The 17692-nt window shown below is 39.6% G+C and overlaps 1 protein-coding gene across 6 annotated transcripts in view; it reads left to right on the top strand.

Annotated features, from left to right (window-relative positions):
- Positions 1 to 17692, top strand: part of PPP1R9A (protein phosphatase 1 regulatory subunit 9A) — a 147457-nt gene that overhangs the window by 74586 nt on the left and 55179 nt on the right. For all 6 annotated transcript variants that reach the window (XM_027450811.3, XM_027450810.3, XM_027450815.3 and 3 more), the window contains exons 3-5: positions 6697 to 6829; positions 7313 to 7433; positions 12777 to 12881. In XM_027450811.3, coding sequence (XP_027306612.2) covers positions 6697 to 6829; positions 7313 to 7433; positions 12777 to 12881 — 359 coding nt within the window. The remainder of the gene's footprint in view (positions 1 to 6696; positions 6830 to 7312; positions 7434 to 12776; positions 12882 to 17692) is intronic.

Raw genomic sequence — 17692 nt, 5'->3', positions numbered from 1 at the left:
GAAAGCCCAGACTTGATTTTGCTGTTAGACTATCAGCTTCTTTCAATATTGCGACTGTCTAATTCCCATCTGTGTCTCATCCCTGCAATTGCTTCTTGGGAAGATTCATCTCCTCGGTGCTTCCCTGCCGAAGCGTGTGTGACAGCTGATGCCCACGCAGGTTTGGGGGGAGCGCGAAGCCAGGAGGGTTGGAGGGAGCCCATGTCAGCTCCTTCTCACTGACTCACTCATTTTTGCTTTAACAAGGAGACCACATCACAGGAAAAAAGACTCTTTGAGAGAAAAGCAAAGACAAATCACCCATTTCGGACATTGTCAGAGCTTCCTCTCCACTCTGAAGTTATACTGTAAGGAGATTTTGAAGCAGTAGATAACAAATGGTCAAACTGATTTTTTTTCTCTTATTTAGCTTCCTAAGCACAGCAGGAGGGGTTGTCCTCAGTGCTTCATCTGCCTCCTGCCTTCGCAGCGTGCAGCACAGGAACGCTCCTCCGAACTGCTTGTGCTTGGAGCTCAGCACAGCAGATCAGCACCGTGGCCATAAACACGTCTGATTCCTCGAACGACACCTGCTCTTCCTCACTTCTCTCCCCACAAGAGAATTTTTCGTCCTTAGTGGAGGAAGCCCAGCAGTCTGGTTTAGTATATTCTTAAAATAGGAGCTGAGAGTAAAATGACTGAAATCGTTTGCAACAAACCTGGAAACATAGCTGTTCTCCTCACAGGTGGTAGGGAGGTGCCATTATGTGCTTTTGGAGACTTAAAGACCCAAGAAAGTATTGAAGGTGTCATCCACAGCTTGTAATGTTTTTCTGAATGTCCTTTGTCAAAATGGTGTAATTAATGTCTCCTCATTTGTATTCTTGCTACCAGTCAAAACAGAGCTTGTCTGTGCAATCACTGAAACGAGACAGTCTGAAACTCCAGCTGTAGCTATAATTAAATTAACAATAATACTTCTTGTACAGAATATTTATGCTTTTCGTCCATGTCTGCATTAAAGACAACTTCAGAGTTTCATCTTTTCCCGAAGTTAATGGGGTGTACGTGGCAGAACCAGCAGAAGGAAATTGTTATTGCCGTCGTTGTAATGAAGGTTGACAGAGGATGCATCCATAGTGTCAGGCGATCAGTTGTCTTTAGCATTTGTACCTTTCAGTTTTCTCCCAATTTCAGTGCAGGGCAAGTTTATTCACCTGGGGGGACAATGGGTGATGAAAAGGGTCAGAGTTTGTGCTCGTAAGATCTGCACTCCCCAAATACGGACACTGTTTGTGCCAAGTTTTGTTCCCTCCGTGTGAGAGTCCTCTGTCATTATCTCCACAGTACTTAGGCCTTTTTATACCCTGCCACGAAATACATAGTGCATCCTGGGGATACCTTATAATAAAAAGATAAACTGTAAGGCATTTTTGTAATTATTCACCTTCCTGCGTTGGATGTTTGCACGGTAATGTTGTATATCAAAAAGAACACCTGATCCTTCTCAGGGCTTCTTGCCAGGATGTGGAGGGAGATGATTTATTCGTGTGCTGCTGCTTATGCAAGGAAGATAGGGAACAAAGCTGTGCCAAATTTTTCAAGTTTTAAAAATAGCACACGAGGAGGTTAATAATAATAATTATCACTCTGATGGAGCTTGTTGTGTGTACTAAAGCAAGCATCTTGCACTGAAGCGATGAGCATCAGGTGTGTCTCTGAGGAGGCACATTCATTTTCTCGATGCTACGTGACTGCCGTAGCAGCAACCATGGCTCCATGCAAGACCCATGAAACCAAAAAACCCTTCAATTTTCAGAAAGAAGAAAACGTTGGGGAAGTAGCAATCCCTTGTTCTTACGTGGCATTGTTACAGTGAGGTACTGGCCGTGACAACTACTCCCTGCCCCAGAACTGATGCCAGAGGCATGACTTCCTGGGAGTGTTTTGTGCCATTTTCTGCTGTGCTGCTTTCCTGTGCATGGTGATCCAGCTGAGTGGGTTGGAGCTTAGGTGTTTCTTTTTAATTTCTGGACAGAGGCATGAGGAGTGGGCATTATCACCGCAACAGCAGCAGTGGGTGGAAGGCATGGTTTCATAGGAGGCATTACACAGTGGTCACCAGCAGTGGCTCCTGAGGTGGGATGACCTCGTGTGATCACAAGCTGTCCGTAAGAGAGACTGCAAGTGTGTCAAAGACTTGTGTGACTGCAGATGTGGTAGGACAGCTGCTGCAAAGAGGTGCCAGCAGCATGCAGCTCACGCACAGCTCATTCCCCGTATCAGGCACTAGTCCCTCGACAAAAGTCATAGACAGCCAGGCAGGCAGCAGAGCCTGGGCCAGGGATCAGGTCTTGTTCCTTGGCACAACATGGCAAGAAAGTATAAACATATCCAGGGCATACTCAGTCTCTTTGGGACTTTTTTAACACGAGTCAGTTTTTACGTTGCAGGGTTTACAGTATGCAGCACTAATAGCATGGTGAACAGAGCACTGAGCTGGCTAGTTGGGAGGATAGCACATGTGGTTCTTCATAGCTCATCTCCTTTTTTACTTCCTTAAAATTTGTTACTACCTCCTGATTACTGCCAGCAAATTTCTGCAAAGATTCTTGCTACTTGAGAGCTGCAAGAAAATGCTCCAATTTTGGTTTCCTATACAACTTCTCCTTTTCCCCAGAAGAATCGGTTTCCAACTGCTGTTGCGTTTTTCTGGTCTTATTCATTAAAATGATTACTACATCCAGAATGTTTTTCTTTTTCTGAATTAGGATCTGCAACATGTCCTGTTGCAGTTAGTGATGTGTGTCTTCTAGACTGTGCTCTGTCACTGCTCTTGGAAAGAAAAGCAAGCGGTCACGTATGTGTTTGTGTGGATTTGCTGTCAGTGCCACCCGGGGTGCCCGTCAATAATATTGGCTTCTTGGATCATACAGTTTGTGGTTTTTTTTGGTGCCAGAAGACTTGTTGATGACCCTTTTTCTTTCACATTAGCGAAGACAGAAGTTGTGTTAACAGTTGTGTCTGGGTGAACCAGTCAGTTCTCCAGGCTTTGGTGATCTTGACACACACATTTAGCCCGAGTATTGGTTAGGTTGTCACCTCCTGTGCTTATGAGTGTTTTTTTAAATTCTTGTAAATGTCAAAGATGAATTCTGTGAAAACTTGCTTTTTCTAAATACTCCGAGGTACAAGCACAGATTAGGATGATGTATTGAATATTCCCGAAAAAAAGCTTTAAGAAACAGCTCAGTAGACTTCCTTGAAGTCCCAGTGTGAGGGCAAAACCAGCTCTGGTTTATCAAGGAAATGGGAGAGTTGCTGTAAATCTGCAACCCTGTGCATGCTCTAGGAAACACAGTGGTGACAGACTTGGTGAAGTAGGCCTACTTAAGCTAAACATACTTTGTGGGGGAAAAAAAAACATAACTTTTGTATTTTTAGCAGACTGAAGTCTTGACTGACAGTTCTCATGTCTGTACGAACAAGCGGTTCGTTACTATGGAGGATTGACTGTCACAAAGAAAAAAAATCCAACCACGAATTTCCTTCTCTTAGTTTTAATACTGGTAGATTCATTTAATAGAATCAGTCAACCATTAAATGTAATCGTGCCAAATGAAGTAAATGGCATAATAGAATTTCCTCTTTCTTCCTGTAAAAACGCACGTTGAGGGCAATGGGCAAGATCGTATGACCAATACACAAAATATGGTGAGTTAATGCCAGGTAGGAAACACAGACTCTTTTACCTTGATGCTATCAGTGATCCTACAGCCTCATTTTGAATGCTTAGATAAGAAAACAGATAAGAGTGGCATGTTGTATTTAAAGACAATGGTAACAGTATTCACCACCAGTACTATCCTTAATTCACTTCTCGTGTACAAATATAAATATTACACAGAAGTACGCAAGATCCTATAAGCCATGGTTTCTGTCTAATCAGGTTCAATAAAGATCGTCCCAAACAAGAGGTCAATATATGATTTGAGGCTTTAAAAGAAAATGTTCCTGAAGCATATCCAATCTCTTTGCAACAAACCTGAAGCTACTGCTGAAATATACTAATGGCAGTCATTGAACAAAAGGAAACAAGTGGGGCCAGTTAACATGATGAAAATGGATCGAGTAATAAACATACTAATTTTGTGATAAAGTATTTTTCCATACCTCACCCTCATCTAATCTGTGTGTTCTCCAAGCAATACTTACCTGCCTCTCTTGCCATCCTTTGTCAGCTGGTGACTGTATCTCCATTTCCCTCGATAACATCCATCTCTGTTCTACAGTTGAAACACACGTTTCTCTCTCTTATCAGGTTGATAAATTAGACAATCCAAGCTAAACTCACAGCAGTGCTTCTTAACCTGTACTTGTTTTTGTGACTCTGCTGCATTTCAGACCTAGGGGCTTTGTGGTCAAACCGTAGCTCACTAAAGTTTTAATTGGGTATAGCTTCACCAATTGATCCTTATGCTGATTGTCAGTGTAAATAAGATTGGATTTGGACCCCATAGTGCTAAATAACAGTCACCTCTGGAAGTCTGCCACCAAGTTGCGGTGCTGGGGAGAGGGCTCTTGATCTAGTCTTGTGGCAGGGAAGAGACGTGTAAACAGAAAGGTAAATGGGATGGCCTTTTGTCCTGTACCGACTTCTTTTTCACTACATACGGGCTACACACGTTAGATCTGCAGGTTGATTTCTAGCTTGCCACTGCCTGCATAGAAAAACATGTTCATGATTCTTCCTCTCTTCAAGTGTTAGACCCACAGAGAAGCAGCGAGCAGTGATATGTAAGGTGAAGAATGCTTTTCCTTGTGTAAAACAGAAAAACAAAAAGTCTTTGAAAAACATAAAGCAACAACAGGCTGTTCAGAATTCCTCTGTCAGGCTGTAAAGTGCACAGGGAAACCCTCTGTTCTGTTTCTGCATTTCAACTGGCAGTGCAAACGCTGCATGGGGCTAACAGCAGGAGCTGCTGGTAACGCATCAGTCACAGCCCTCCCAGGGCACAGGATGCGGATGCAGGTGGTGCATCCCCAAACAGAAGTCTAGGGGAGGGCTTTAGAGCAGCAGTGCACAGCATTCAGTGTGCGACTTGTCTTCCGTTTCTTTTAGATACATTTGTGAAGGCTTCTTAGGATCATTATTCCAGAATTAACAGAATTTTGCTTGCATCAATATTGCTAACAAACAATGCAAGATATATTTGTGTGTTCTTGTAAAATGTTCATCATGTCAGTTTTCTTGGAAGAGGCAATTTGTTAAACGTTTCCCACTGAACAAAACATCTTTTTGTAAATTTTTTTGCTGTTTTGTGTTAGCCATACAGATACTATACTTATGGCGGTATAGAAGAGTGTTTTACTGCAACATTAATATATTCACTATTTAAAAGAACATAATGTGCAGTAAATTTCAGCAGCCTTTCAATGAGGTCTTTATTGCATGAGACAGTTTTATCAGTACTTGCACATGGTTGCTTCTTCCATTTCTCAGAGTATTTCTAAGGTTTCCTTGGCACTGCTGTTAGTTAATAGGTGATGGAGGGTCTGCCAAGCAAACCTGGCACGGATTTATCTACCTTCTCTGGGACAGTCAGCATCTCCCAGTGAAGGTATGTCATCACTGTTTCTTCTTTTCACTTGGCTTGTTGATTAGATGGAAAGCAGGATTGTTTTTTAAAAATTTGTTTTCTCTAAGCATGAAGTGCGTCCATCTGGTCTCAGAAATGGAGTCAGTTGCTCACAGCCTCTGTTGACAAACAGCTGGATAGGGGAGACACAGACACTGGGGTCAGCAGCAATGTAATCTACTGTGTGTTTTTTTTTTCTAAATTCACTTTTGTTGTCATTATTACTGAAAGGCACTCAAAAGAAACCTTCGAAGTTGTTTCACATGACTAATCATGATGCTTTTCTCTGTTTTTCTAGACTGCCATCTGACGTATCGTATCTCTTACTATCTCTGTATTCACTTATCTACATTTAACAGTAACAGATTAAAAACCAGTCTTTGTTCTTGAAATAGGTACCTAGTTTGTACTGAAAGTCCATTGTTGTCTTTGATGAGTGGAAGTGGCAGGTGAGCCTCAGGAGGAGAGGAGCTCAGCTCCTGGCATGGCTGTGGGCAGCAAGTTGGTGTCCTGGCTCCGTAGGCAGCTGTTGAGTCGCCTCTAAGTGCAACTATATGCCAAAAAAAAAGGCTTCCTGCCACCTTTGGAATAGCTGTATAGCTATACACCATGGTGCAGTGTTTTACACTGTGAGAGAAACTGTGATTGAGCTAGTTGGTGTTGGGTCAGAGGTTGGACTCGGTCTCTTGGAGGTCTCTTCCAACCTACATGATTCTGTGATTCTGTAATAGAACCTTCTGTAGGGTGCCTGTGAAGAGGAAAGAGGAGATACGGAAAATTATTTTTCTTTCTTTGACTTAACAAACATGATACAGTGTGGGACTGAAATTCAGTAAAATTATTACTGCTAATAATGAGTATTCTTTAATTACTGCCAAATGTGGGCAGTTAAGTGAATTAGGTTAGCAAACTCTGGCATCTGAACTATGAAAACAAGCTTTAGAAGCCTTTTTTAAAAAGCCTTTAAAAAAGCCTTTTCAAACTCTGCAACATCACAGGACAAAAGCAATAGCTGTTTTCACAAATTGGCACTTTTTCTGGAGTAGATAGTTGAGTAATTTTTGGTCTGTTTCCACAGGTTTTCAATACATATTCCAATGAAGACTATGACAGAAGAAACGATGAAGTTGACCCAGTAGCTGCATCAGCTGAGTATGAACTTGAGAAGCGTGTGGAAAAGCTGGAGCTCTTCCCAGTTGAACTAGAAAAAGGTATGTAGTCTGAGTGTCAGTTCCTGTTCATGTGAAACCTATCTGCAGGTCTGAGGAAGTCCACTTGTGCTTACACAGCCTATCGTGAATTTCCATGAATCCATTTTAATGACCTGGGCTTTTTGGAGTTTAAGAATTTTTTAATAAGGAATTAAGAAGTTAAGAAATGTGGAATTCTTTATTTTCTTAAGAAAATTGTTTCATGCCCTAACACATGATGGCACACAGAGGTTTATGTGATGTTTTCATTCTCCACTGGCAGAATAAAAATCTTGATTGTTGTTCTAAGCTCCTCATACAGCAAAGGCAATACTTTTGTGTGCAATTAATACACTAGAATAACAAGTCGTTGAAGGGGAATCAAAAGGAATTAACATTGTTTACATGGAAAAACAAGATGAACCAAAGCACAAATATCTACCTACAAGGTAACTGTATAAATCAAATGTAAGAAGTTTCTGCCTTTGCTTGCCTTTTTCACAGATGAAGATGGACTTGGCATAAGCATTATTGGAATGGGAGTCGGAGCAGATGCAGGCCTTGAAAAACTGGGAATATTTGTCAAAACAGTAACAGAAGGTGGAGCAGCAGAAAGAGATGGCAGGTAAACTAGACTCAATATTTGGAAACTTTCCCGGCAATAATTATTATGTTTTATGTTTTTCTTCAGAAAGAGTTGTTAGTTTAATGTATATCATGATAACTGAAAGCTGTAAAATTCTGAGACTTTATTGGTATGGTTCAAGTACCTGAAGTTACATCTGAAAATACACTAGTTTGATGCAAAATTTAAATGGTTAAAGGAGAACAGATTTGCCAATATGTGTTTGTGACTGCCTGAAAAGCAAGATTCCTTTCATGTGAGTAAAGCTGGAGATTCCAAATTGTACATTTCTTTTGAAGTTAGTTTAGTTTTCAAAGGTTTTGAGGTCCCACGTTCTTTTGGCTTCAAACCAGCTTTAAATAATCAGTACTTATGAAAAAGAGTTCTGCTCAACATGTGATTAGGAAAATAGTTTGGTGTTTCTGAGCTATTAACTTTTATTAAGTGTACCTCCCTTTTAAGCTTACTAATACAGATTGCTACTTTGTATTTCTAAATATGCATGCTTCTCCAAAGTTCAGTTTTCACCCCTGCAGCACTGAAACTGCGTTACTTGATTGCAGTAGGAAGCTGCACCATAAATCTTGCCCATTAAAGGAATGGGTTGGGTTTTGTAGTCTTCTACAGTGCTCATGGAAAACCTGTCTGCGTGTAGAATTGTTTACTTGGTACATGCAGTTCAAAGAATTTCTTTTGAATATACAGTATGTCTTACCATATGGGGTAGAGTTGTCTCTGTATTAAACAGTACCTGCCACAATCAGGCCATAATTTCTCATTATAAGTTAGAAAAGCACTTTACTGTGTAATCATTTAATGATAAAAGGTATTCTTAAACATCTTCCAATCCATGTAATTCATTGCTTTATTCCTTTGAAAATTTGCATACAATTAAAATATTACTTAACTGATATATTAGCAATTATGCATTCTCTACTTATGTAAAAATGGACTAATATAATGTTTAGTAATGGTAGTTACAAGTAATACTAACCACAATAACAGGTAAAGAGGGTGAGAATAAACTCTAAATTAAAGTCTATGCTGTCTTCTAAAAACTATATTTCAATAATACTTTCCTTACTGATACAACTTTTCATCCTGTGCAAAGTATGGAAGTGGTGTGCATTACCCATTCTGTGTACTTAAAATGCCAGCCAGAAGGTTGTTCTGCTGTGGAAGCCCTACACAAATTAAATCAGAAGACTCTACCTGTCAGGGGTCTGCAGAGTTTAATAACATTGCTCTGAAACTATTAAAGCATAGCTTTTTCCAGACTGGGCTTGCAGGTATCTTAACAGATTTTGGCAATAAGACCCCAGCTTGAATGCCAAGTACTGATTTATCACAGGTTTAAAAAATCAAGAAAGGAAGTAGAGAAGCTGACACCTTAAGATGTCATAGATTCATTCATTACTTTAAATTTAAGTTAAAGTTTTTCTGAAAGGTATGCTCCAGCTCAGCCAAAAGGCATTAAGCTCACTACTGGCATTCTGTGTGAAAATCTATGGTTGAAAATCAGAGTAGCTCACACCTGGTCTGTGATGATCTGTATTTTCTGCTCCGCTCATTATTCACATGTTTGAGTGGGCTGCAGAAGTTAATGTTCAATTACAAGGCTCTTCTTTCATTTCCCTAGACGGCTTCTGAAAGGAGCTTGTCAGCTGAGAAAAAAAAAAATATATGTTTCTTCGTCTATTCTAATATTTGTGTTGGTTTTCAACTGGCTGAATGTTCAGTCAGCTGAGAAATAGCCCTCTCATTTTCTTTGAAAGCCTGACTGATCATTCACTTGAGAAGGGGATATGTAATCCTCTCAGTCAGGAGCAGCCGGTGCTGTAATAAAGTGCATCAACTGTAAAGGGTCCTGTTAACTTCATCTTTGTGAAAAGCCCAGTTAATCATTAACACTGATAGCAAATCAAAGTCTCCAAACAGGAAATGAAACTGTATTTCAGTGGTTGGATCAGATACTCTGAATAATTGAAGAGCAATCTTCAAGCAGCCTCTCTGAAGCTATCATTTTAAGTATTATGATAAATTGCGATAAATGGCAATACATAAATTATTATTATTAAAATAAATTGCAATAAATAAATTACAGTAAATGGCCTTAAGTTGCACCAGGGGAGGTTTAGGTTGGATATTAGGAAGAATTTCTTCACTGAAAGGGTTGTGAGGCATTGAAACAGGCTGCCCAGGGAAGTGGTAGAGTCACCATCCCTGGAGGTATTAAAAAGACGTGTGGTTGTGGTCCTTAGGGACGTGGTTTAGTGGTGGACTTGGCAGTGCTAGGTTAGAGGTTGGACTAGATGATCTGAGAGGTCTTTTCCAACCTAACTGATTCTACAATTCTAATACCTGTAGGATAATTTCGATCATGTATTGCAAGACCCATCAACTCATGATAGAAACTACTTGGAGACCTGGAATCTGTACAAAAAGGTTTCTCAATATTTGGGAAGCACAGGCTTGATCCAAGTTGATAAAAACAAACAGGTAGTAAGTGTGTAGTTGGCATATTAAAAGGCATTTTGTGGCAGTCTTTAACCAAGGAGGGTGCTTTGAGATAAATTCAAATGGAAGCACGTTAGTAAGTAATAAGAGTGATTATTAATAGCGTGTAAAATAGAACATCAGTCCTTAGAGCGAATAAGAAAAAATTTTTCTTGACTAATTTAATAGCTTTTTCTTTCAAGCGAATATGGTGATGAGTCATTTCAGAGTATTTTGAGAACATCAAGAACAACTGTTTTGAAACATTAGATAGTTACTAACTTGAAAAATACTCTGGACTTCGCCTCTGCACAGGTTAAATTTTTCAGTTCATCATACAGAGCAAGGCAAGTTCATCATACAGAATTAGGCAAGTATTTATTTGACTTTAGTTGGTTTACTTCTGTAGTTGCTAGTTTATTGAAGTGCTGCTTTACATAGGCAGAGGTTTAAGTCATGGCCATCAGAAAATAATGATCAGAAAAATTTCCAATGTCATTAGTGATAAAATCAGTTAAGCCTTTACAATTGAGGCTTTGCCAAGCTGAGTCCAATTCTTCTTTCATGTTGGAAATTAGATTTGAGAGACAGAGGAAGCCTAGAGCCCCAGGTGGAGGGGGCTGTAAAGGGGCTTTCCAACAAAAAAAGGGAAGGCTCCTCACAATTTTGGTTAGAGGGTGGGTGGAGTGGCTTATTTGGTGCTCTTCCCGCGGTGAGGGTTAGGGCTGGGGTTTGGATACAGGGAAAGTCCGGAGCTGCACTGGGAGGGGGCTGGAGAGGGGCTGCCTGCAGCAGAGGGAGACCACCAGGAGAACGTGGCTGTGAGAGTGTTTTGGTCTGGGCAATGCAGCAAAGTACACAGCAAGAGACAGGGAACTTCTTTTTGAATTAAACATAATTATATAATTTGAATGCTAATTATGTTAATTGCATGTTGTGTGATATATATGCATGCTTATGTATAATTAAAATATGTGTATGCACCAAAGGAGAGGTTCAGAAGACAATGGTCATAAAAATAAGAGCTGGAAATGAATTTAGGAGCCGTACAGGCAAGAAAGAAGGAACAAAATCTGAAAGACAAATGGAATCAGTCAGTTGCAGTCTATGGACAAAGCTGCAGACAACAGTTCTCTATGATGACATTTCCTCACCTGAAATAGTGTGCTGTGTATCTGTGTGAACAGTACTAGCATTGCATAGTGAAGTTTGTAAAGTTTTGGAGCTAAGCTGCCATTACAAAGGAATCTCTTCTTCCACCATATAGTTTTCTGCCAAGAAAGTGACAGCTTCCCCCTCAGTGGGCACCAGCTTTTTAAACTTCCTTTCCTGGAACACCTGCTGCCATCTGACTGCTCCTCGTGTTTGCTAAATTACAGTAAAAATACTAATTTTTACAGTATCCAAATACAATAGATATCAGTGTGATAGGTGTATTTATTAAATGCTTCACAAAAAATAAAAATAAAAATTGAGGTTTAAATGCCTGATGTGATTTTCAAGATAGGAGTTCCTTATGTACAGAAGGGAGAACCCTTCCAGAACACAGTGACATTCTGTGTTGTGAGGCTGCCAAAGAATAAATCCTGTAATTCTTACTCATCAGCAGAGTCCCAAGAACTGAAGACACTGCTTGAACACATGTACAACTGCAAAGCATCGGCTCAGACTTTACAGTGAAATGTGTTCCCCAAGTCAAAATGCTTCAGCTTCTTTCAAGGCCTCTACTGTGAAAATTTGTCTTTGAAAAGAAATCTTATCACTAAGATATCCTAAGAAATTAAATCGCTTTATTTAGTTAGTTTCATATAATTAAAATGGAAAATTTTCAAAGCTGTTTCTTGGTTGCTTTATAAACCGTACTGTTTGGATCAGTAACATCTATGTAAGTACTTGAAAATTGCTCATTTTGACTAGTTCTGAATGTTTTTTGTTTGTTTGTTTGTTTGTTTGTTTTTTTCATTTTTGAAGCTGTAGGAGTTTGTGTATCTCTAGAGGACAGTTTAATATAGTAGTCCTCCTTCCAAATATTTGTAATCCAGATGATTCTTATGCCAGCCCTAGGGACTTCAGAGCTATGCCTGTTTCAGATAAAGCAGTGCTTTTTATATTCCTCCTAACTTTTCCTTCATCGAACAGTGTATCAACTGGAAATTGCCATTTGGTTTCAAACAGATAGTCCTTGTTAAAACAGCCCTAGATCTTATCGTTGTGTGCTCCATGATCTCTTTTACACTGGGAAGTCATCTTTTTGAAGCAAGTTAGATGAAATATTTTAAGAGAGTAGGTCACAATTAAGTCTGATGCACAAGCTCTTTTCTCTACAGATGAGCAGGTTGTTTTAGTTAAATACCACATTTTTTTCCATTAGCGTGAAATACCAGAGCTATGTCTTATGCTGTTTTTCAAAATTGGCTTTGGAAAGAATGATATAAGAATTGTTCAAGTATCTCATTTAATTTAAGTCATATGACAAATGCAAGAATTTGTATTGCTGTATTTATATACAGGGAAAATGACTGGATGATTGATGCAGTTAATTGTAGTGGTAACTTTGAACCTGGATTTATGATATGTGCAAGGGCAGACAGATACATTCTTCATTGCTCCCTTGATGATGTTTCCTAGCACTTGCCAATATTATATTGGAAGGCACAGTCTCAATTCAGGGAAGAAAGTCTTTTGATTTGCGTGTGTGATATTTACCTCAGTCATTTTATGAATGACTTTGTGTTTAAAGTCTTCGTTTAAAATCAATTTTTTTAAAAAAAATCTGTATGCTGAGTTTTGCTGAGAATTCACCAGGAACTCCATAACTTATTTATATATTTGTTTTTCTTCTGAAAGGATCCAAGTGAATGACCAAATTGTGGAAGTTGATGGCATCAGTTTGGTTGGTGTTACACAAAATTTTGCTGCGACTGTTCTTAGAAACACCAAAGGAAAAGTCAGGTGAGTATTTTAGAAATAAGAAGTGGTGGTTAAGTACTTAAGATTACCTGGTTTCTCTAATAGGAGAGTCGGTCTATTTTGGTAGAAGCAGAGGTTTTTGTCCCTTCTCTGCTGGCCACACTACAGCCCCAGGGCTGGAGGAGTAAGGTAGTGAGCCCACCAGGGCTCCCCAGTGCAGCCTCTGAGGGAGGAGGGCACTGGGCACTGTAGTGTGGTGAGTACTGGCTTGATTAACAGCCCAGTATTCTTTCACTGAGTTCCCCGTGTCCCTACACCCTCTCTGGGATTCTGACTGTCTGATCCTAGGCTGTAGTTAACTGAAAGGCATCACTGCAAGCATCTGTAAAATAATTAGTAGCCTAGAAACTGAATGTAAATACAAGACTGTAAAATGTTTGTAAATGAATAAGAACAGTGTTTCCTGAGAAATGAACTGTTTTGCCATTTAAAAACATGTTCTGTCACATAGCTTTTCTGCTTAATAGCTTGTTAATTTCAGCAAACATTTAACTCTACAAAATAATTCCAGGAGTATCTTTGGCATATTGCAAAGCAGCAACCATTCTGTAGGCACCCTTCAGCTTGCTCTCCAAATCCTCTCTATTGAGTACAGCTGAATCATTTAATTGATGAGTTTGGGGCTGACTTCTTTTGAACCATGACTAAACTACTGGATGTAAGATGTGCAGTTCCCCCCAGCCAGTGATGTTATATGCAGGTTTCTACAGAAATCCCATGCCTGTTCTGGCACAACATTAAGGAATAATACCGGAATGTGTATTCTGCAAAGTGTTGTGGGGGTGGTTGATCAAGGTTTTTATTAAAAGAGATTATTTAGGAAAAAAATCTTAAAAATTAGAGCATAATTACAGGTGAATATATTTTTGTATAACATTTGCAGTTGTAGCTACATGGGTCATATATCTGTGAAGACACACATGCTGTGAGTGTTCCTACCAAGTTGGCTATAAAAATGAGTATCAACTTTATTAGGTTTCTGCAGAGCTGGGACGTCTGAACATAAAATCCTTATGACAGAGAATAATGTCTTCTGTGTTTCAGTACACAAAGCAAACGTTATATGTATTTTCTGTTTGATGTTTTAACTCAAAAAAAAGAACAAAAAGAAAAAGGTAAGTACTCGCATAATCAGCTTGGTCTGTGAAATTATTATTGAATAAGTTACAGGATAGAATACTTGCTTCTATGGAAAAATAACAGGTTTGAAGGAAGGAAGAAAAGTGAAGTGATTTTCACACAGAATGCTCCCAGAATCTTCTCATGGTGTATGAATTACAGTCAGACTGGTTGTAATCTAGACCCCCTTTGTCATAAAACAATACACTGCAAAAAGTGTTTCTCCATTGCTGTAGATCTCACATTGTCAAGAATACTAGGTAGGCATCCTGTGTGCAAGGATAGCTGGTTTCTGACAGGTCTCGTTTATCAAGGAGAGATGTGTGAGCTTCTGTATTTTCCTCATAAGTAAGCTTAAGATACTGTATTTTCACAGGAAAAATGACCATGTGCATTAGTATCACAACCAGATTAAAAAAAAAAATCACTTTAGTATTAAAGTAAAAATTATACTTAAATATTATTAACTGAAATAGATGTGTAAGGATCTGTGTGCATACTGGCATACTGTCTGGTTAGCAGCCTCTTACTAATGTATACATAATTAGAGGAAAAAAATGGTGAGAGTGTGGTGCAACTGCCTCTATTTTTGCTTCATTTAAAACTTAATGGGAGAAAAAAAAAACAGAAAGATCACTCTTCTGTTTTACACAGACTGGCTGAGAAATGCATGATTTTTTTCCTGGTTTCCTATAAACTGGGAACAAGATTTGATGATGTTGCCAAGCATTGTGTGGCATCAGTGTCCTGCCCAGGTTCTGGTCAGATCCTGGTGGCCGTGCTGTCAGATGCTCTGCTGACACTAATGGGCCGTGTTGATTTTTAGCTGTTCAAAATTAGAAATGGTTCCAGAAAGCTTTTATTTTTGGAGATGGAGATTTCAGGATGGTTTGATGGTTTTGTTCTTATTGTAGGTTTAAACATTTGCTTGTTAAGTAAGCTACAGCTAATATTGATGAATTTAGATATGAAAGGAAATAATGCATTTATATCTTGCTGACCGTTTTCCTTTCCTGTATGATACCAGGGCCCTGCCTTCTGCATGTTTTGTGGAGAGAATGGTTGTTTTTTGTCAGATGCTCTTTCCCAGGTACACTCGTAGAGCTGAGATGGAAAAATTGTTGATGTCCACTCTCTTTGAAGTGGAGCCTTGGGAGCAATATAAGGGGATCTTTTGGGCAGGTTCCCTCACTCACACACCCCCAGCCATTAGTTGCTGCCTGCTGGAAGTGTGAAGAGCAGTTCTAGTGACCTCTGAGTGCAGTCTTCCCTTGGCAGCTGCCATTAATAATCCATGTCACTGGGGGAAGCAGGAGTACTGGAAAAGGTTGTTTGCATCTCCAGATGACCTGCTGTACAAATACCTGCTGCCTTTCCTGATGGTGGTGTCTCCTCTGAAGTACAAGTGGCTAGGCAGCGTACTCACACTCACACCCAGCCCAGTTCAAAACAAGGCATCTTCATGAGTCCGTCCCTCACCGGAGAATTTGCACACATACTTAACTCACGTGTGCTATTCAACAATGTCAGTTCAGTGAGTTTTATGGAATTGCTTTAGTAAGCATAGTTATCTTAGTGATTATCACATACATGTGTGTGCCTTTCTTCTGCCTGGTGTCCTGCATGGGATCATGGTGTCCTGCCTGGCGTCCCTGATATGGGATCAGCTGCAAGGAAAGGACATTCATGAACGGAATGACACGAAAGCCACTTCTTAATTCTTTACAATAAATGCAGTCAATACCTCTTCAGGAAGCTTGCGTAATGCCAATAGTGAGTGATTTATTTTTCTCCTTTGAGCTTTCTGAACATTTTGAATTATCCTGACAGTGGAAGTCATTGACCTAGAATAGATTTTGCAATGTTTCTGCCAGAAAAATGTATCCAAACTGTCTGTAGCTGACATAGTAAGGAATCTGTGAAAATGAAAACATGACTTTTACCTTTTGAACTGTTCTAGTTGAGGAGGAGGGGGAAAAGGAGCAAATATAAGCATCTATTATTACCTCGTCCAGTGTTTCAAGCACTGAACTATTTGGAAGAGTTATCATACCATAATAGAAGATCATTGGCCAAACCAATTTGGCTTCTCCAATAACAAATTCATCAACTCTTTCTTACTGTGTTTTATAGAGAGATTATCAGCACCCACCAGATGGAGTCTGGTAACCTATGAGATGAAGGAAGGAGAGGGAATTCTTCCATAATCCCAGCTGGCAATCAGCTTCTGTCTTTAGGGCTAAGAATTAGTATCCCCGTGACTCTAATCTGGCAAATGCAACTATGAATGCTATTTTAATTCACGTAAATATCAAGTCTTCTTTGTAATTTCGCTTAATTGTTTAGTTTACTAACATCTTATCTTTGATTGTGTAAAGGAGGAATTTTCTTTTGAAATTTGTGTTGTTTTTCTGTTTCATTGAGCGTCGTCCTTCTCTAATAGGGTTCATGGAACAGTCAGAGGGCAGCACCAGACTAGTGTGACTAATTGGTCAGTGCGTCTTCTGACCCATTTAGGACCTAATCCATCAACATGAAGCTTGCAAGCAGTGCCTCCTTTCATGAAATACAGGGTAAGGAGGCAACTTGACAGTGGGAATCCCATCCTGTCGTGGAGCTTCTCTGGATTCTTTTGTTTCCTAACTTGCTGTTTCCTCATGGACTGTGGTGCTGAGTAGCAGACCTAAAGTTCTTTGAAGTTGCTTGGGTGATCTTGAGCCTGGGTGACCTCACTCATCCCTCTGATGATTCTTCATCATAATGCAAGGATGCCAGGGACCCTAATGTCCTTATCCGAGAAAGTTCACATGGAAAGTTGTATGCCTCCAGGGATTTTTGTTTTTTCTTCAACACACCTACAAGAGAGAAAAGTTAGTTCTTTTACAAAGAAAATTTCAGCTTTTTATTATATGTGCCTAGTCTCAGTCCTTCCTAGTACAAAAGTGGGTGTTTTCAGCAGGGTCTGGAAAATGAAGGAACAATTACTGGGGGGATGTGACTTCACTTTGCAGCCTCACCGAAGACAAAGATTCATGCCTATGCAGATGTGGGAAGTACAGGGTCCCAGGAAAGGAGGTCAGGGTGCCCGAAAGTCTTACTGGGTTGATAAGAAGAAAGGGGATTGTATGAGAGTGATTCGTCTGAAAATCCCAGTCCTTCATATGCTGCTTGTATGTTTTTATCATTACTGCTTTCCTCTGAAGGTTTCTGTTAAGAGATTTAAGCAAATTCAGAGTCTTATTAGAGAGGCAAATTTTAAATTCCGTGTCCTCCTTTCCATATCCTGTCTTCTGAATGCCACTAAGCATTTTCTCAGCTTCCCAAACTGTTGCTAGGCACTGAGCGGTTGCTCTCATGGTGCTTTCCTAGTCAGCTCCTGAGTTCTCAGGGAGCCCCACAGAACCTGGGTAAAACCTGTAACAGTTCTCTTGATAGGCACCACCTTGAAGTTAATTGTATTAATTCTGACCCAGCAGTGAATTTAACAACTCTTGTTTAATTAAACTCCTCTGAAATGTCTCAAAATCTTCCGATGTTAAGAAGCTAAATAATTAGTTAGCAAATTTTGCTGTGTTGCTGTTTAATTAATCTAGACCATTGAAGAAGAGGTTCCAACAATAGCAGTCAAACCCTGAGGCTCTCTACTATTAATTATTCTCTGTTCTCATAAAGAA

This window comes from Anas platyrhynchos, chromosome 2 (genome assembly GCF_047663525.1).
Source record: "Anas platyrhynchos isolate ZD024472 breed Pekin duck chromosome 2, IASCAAS_PekinDuck_T2T, whole genome shotgun sequence".
NCBI classification, from domain to species: Eukaryota; Metazoa; Chordata; class Aves; order Anseriformes; family Anatidae; genus Anas; species Anas platyrhynchos.
Note: the sequence above shows the minus strand (reverse complement) of the source record. Positions and strands in the feature narration are given on the sequence as shown.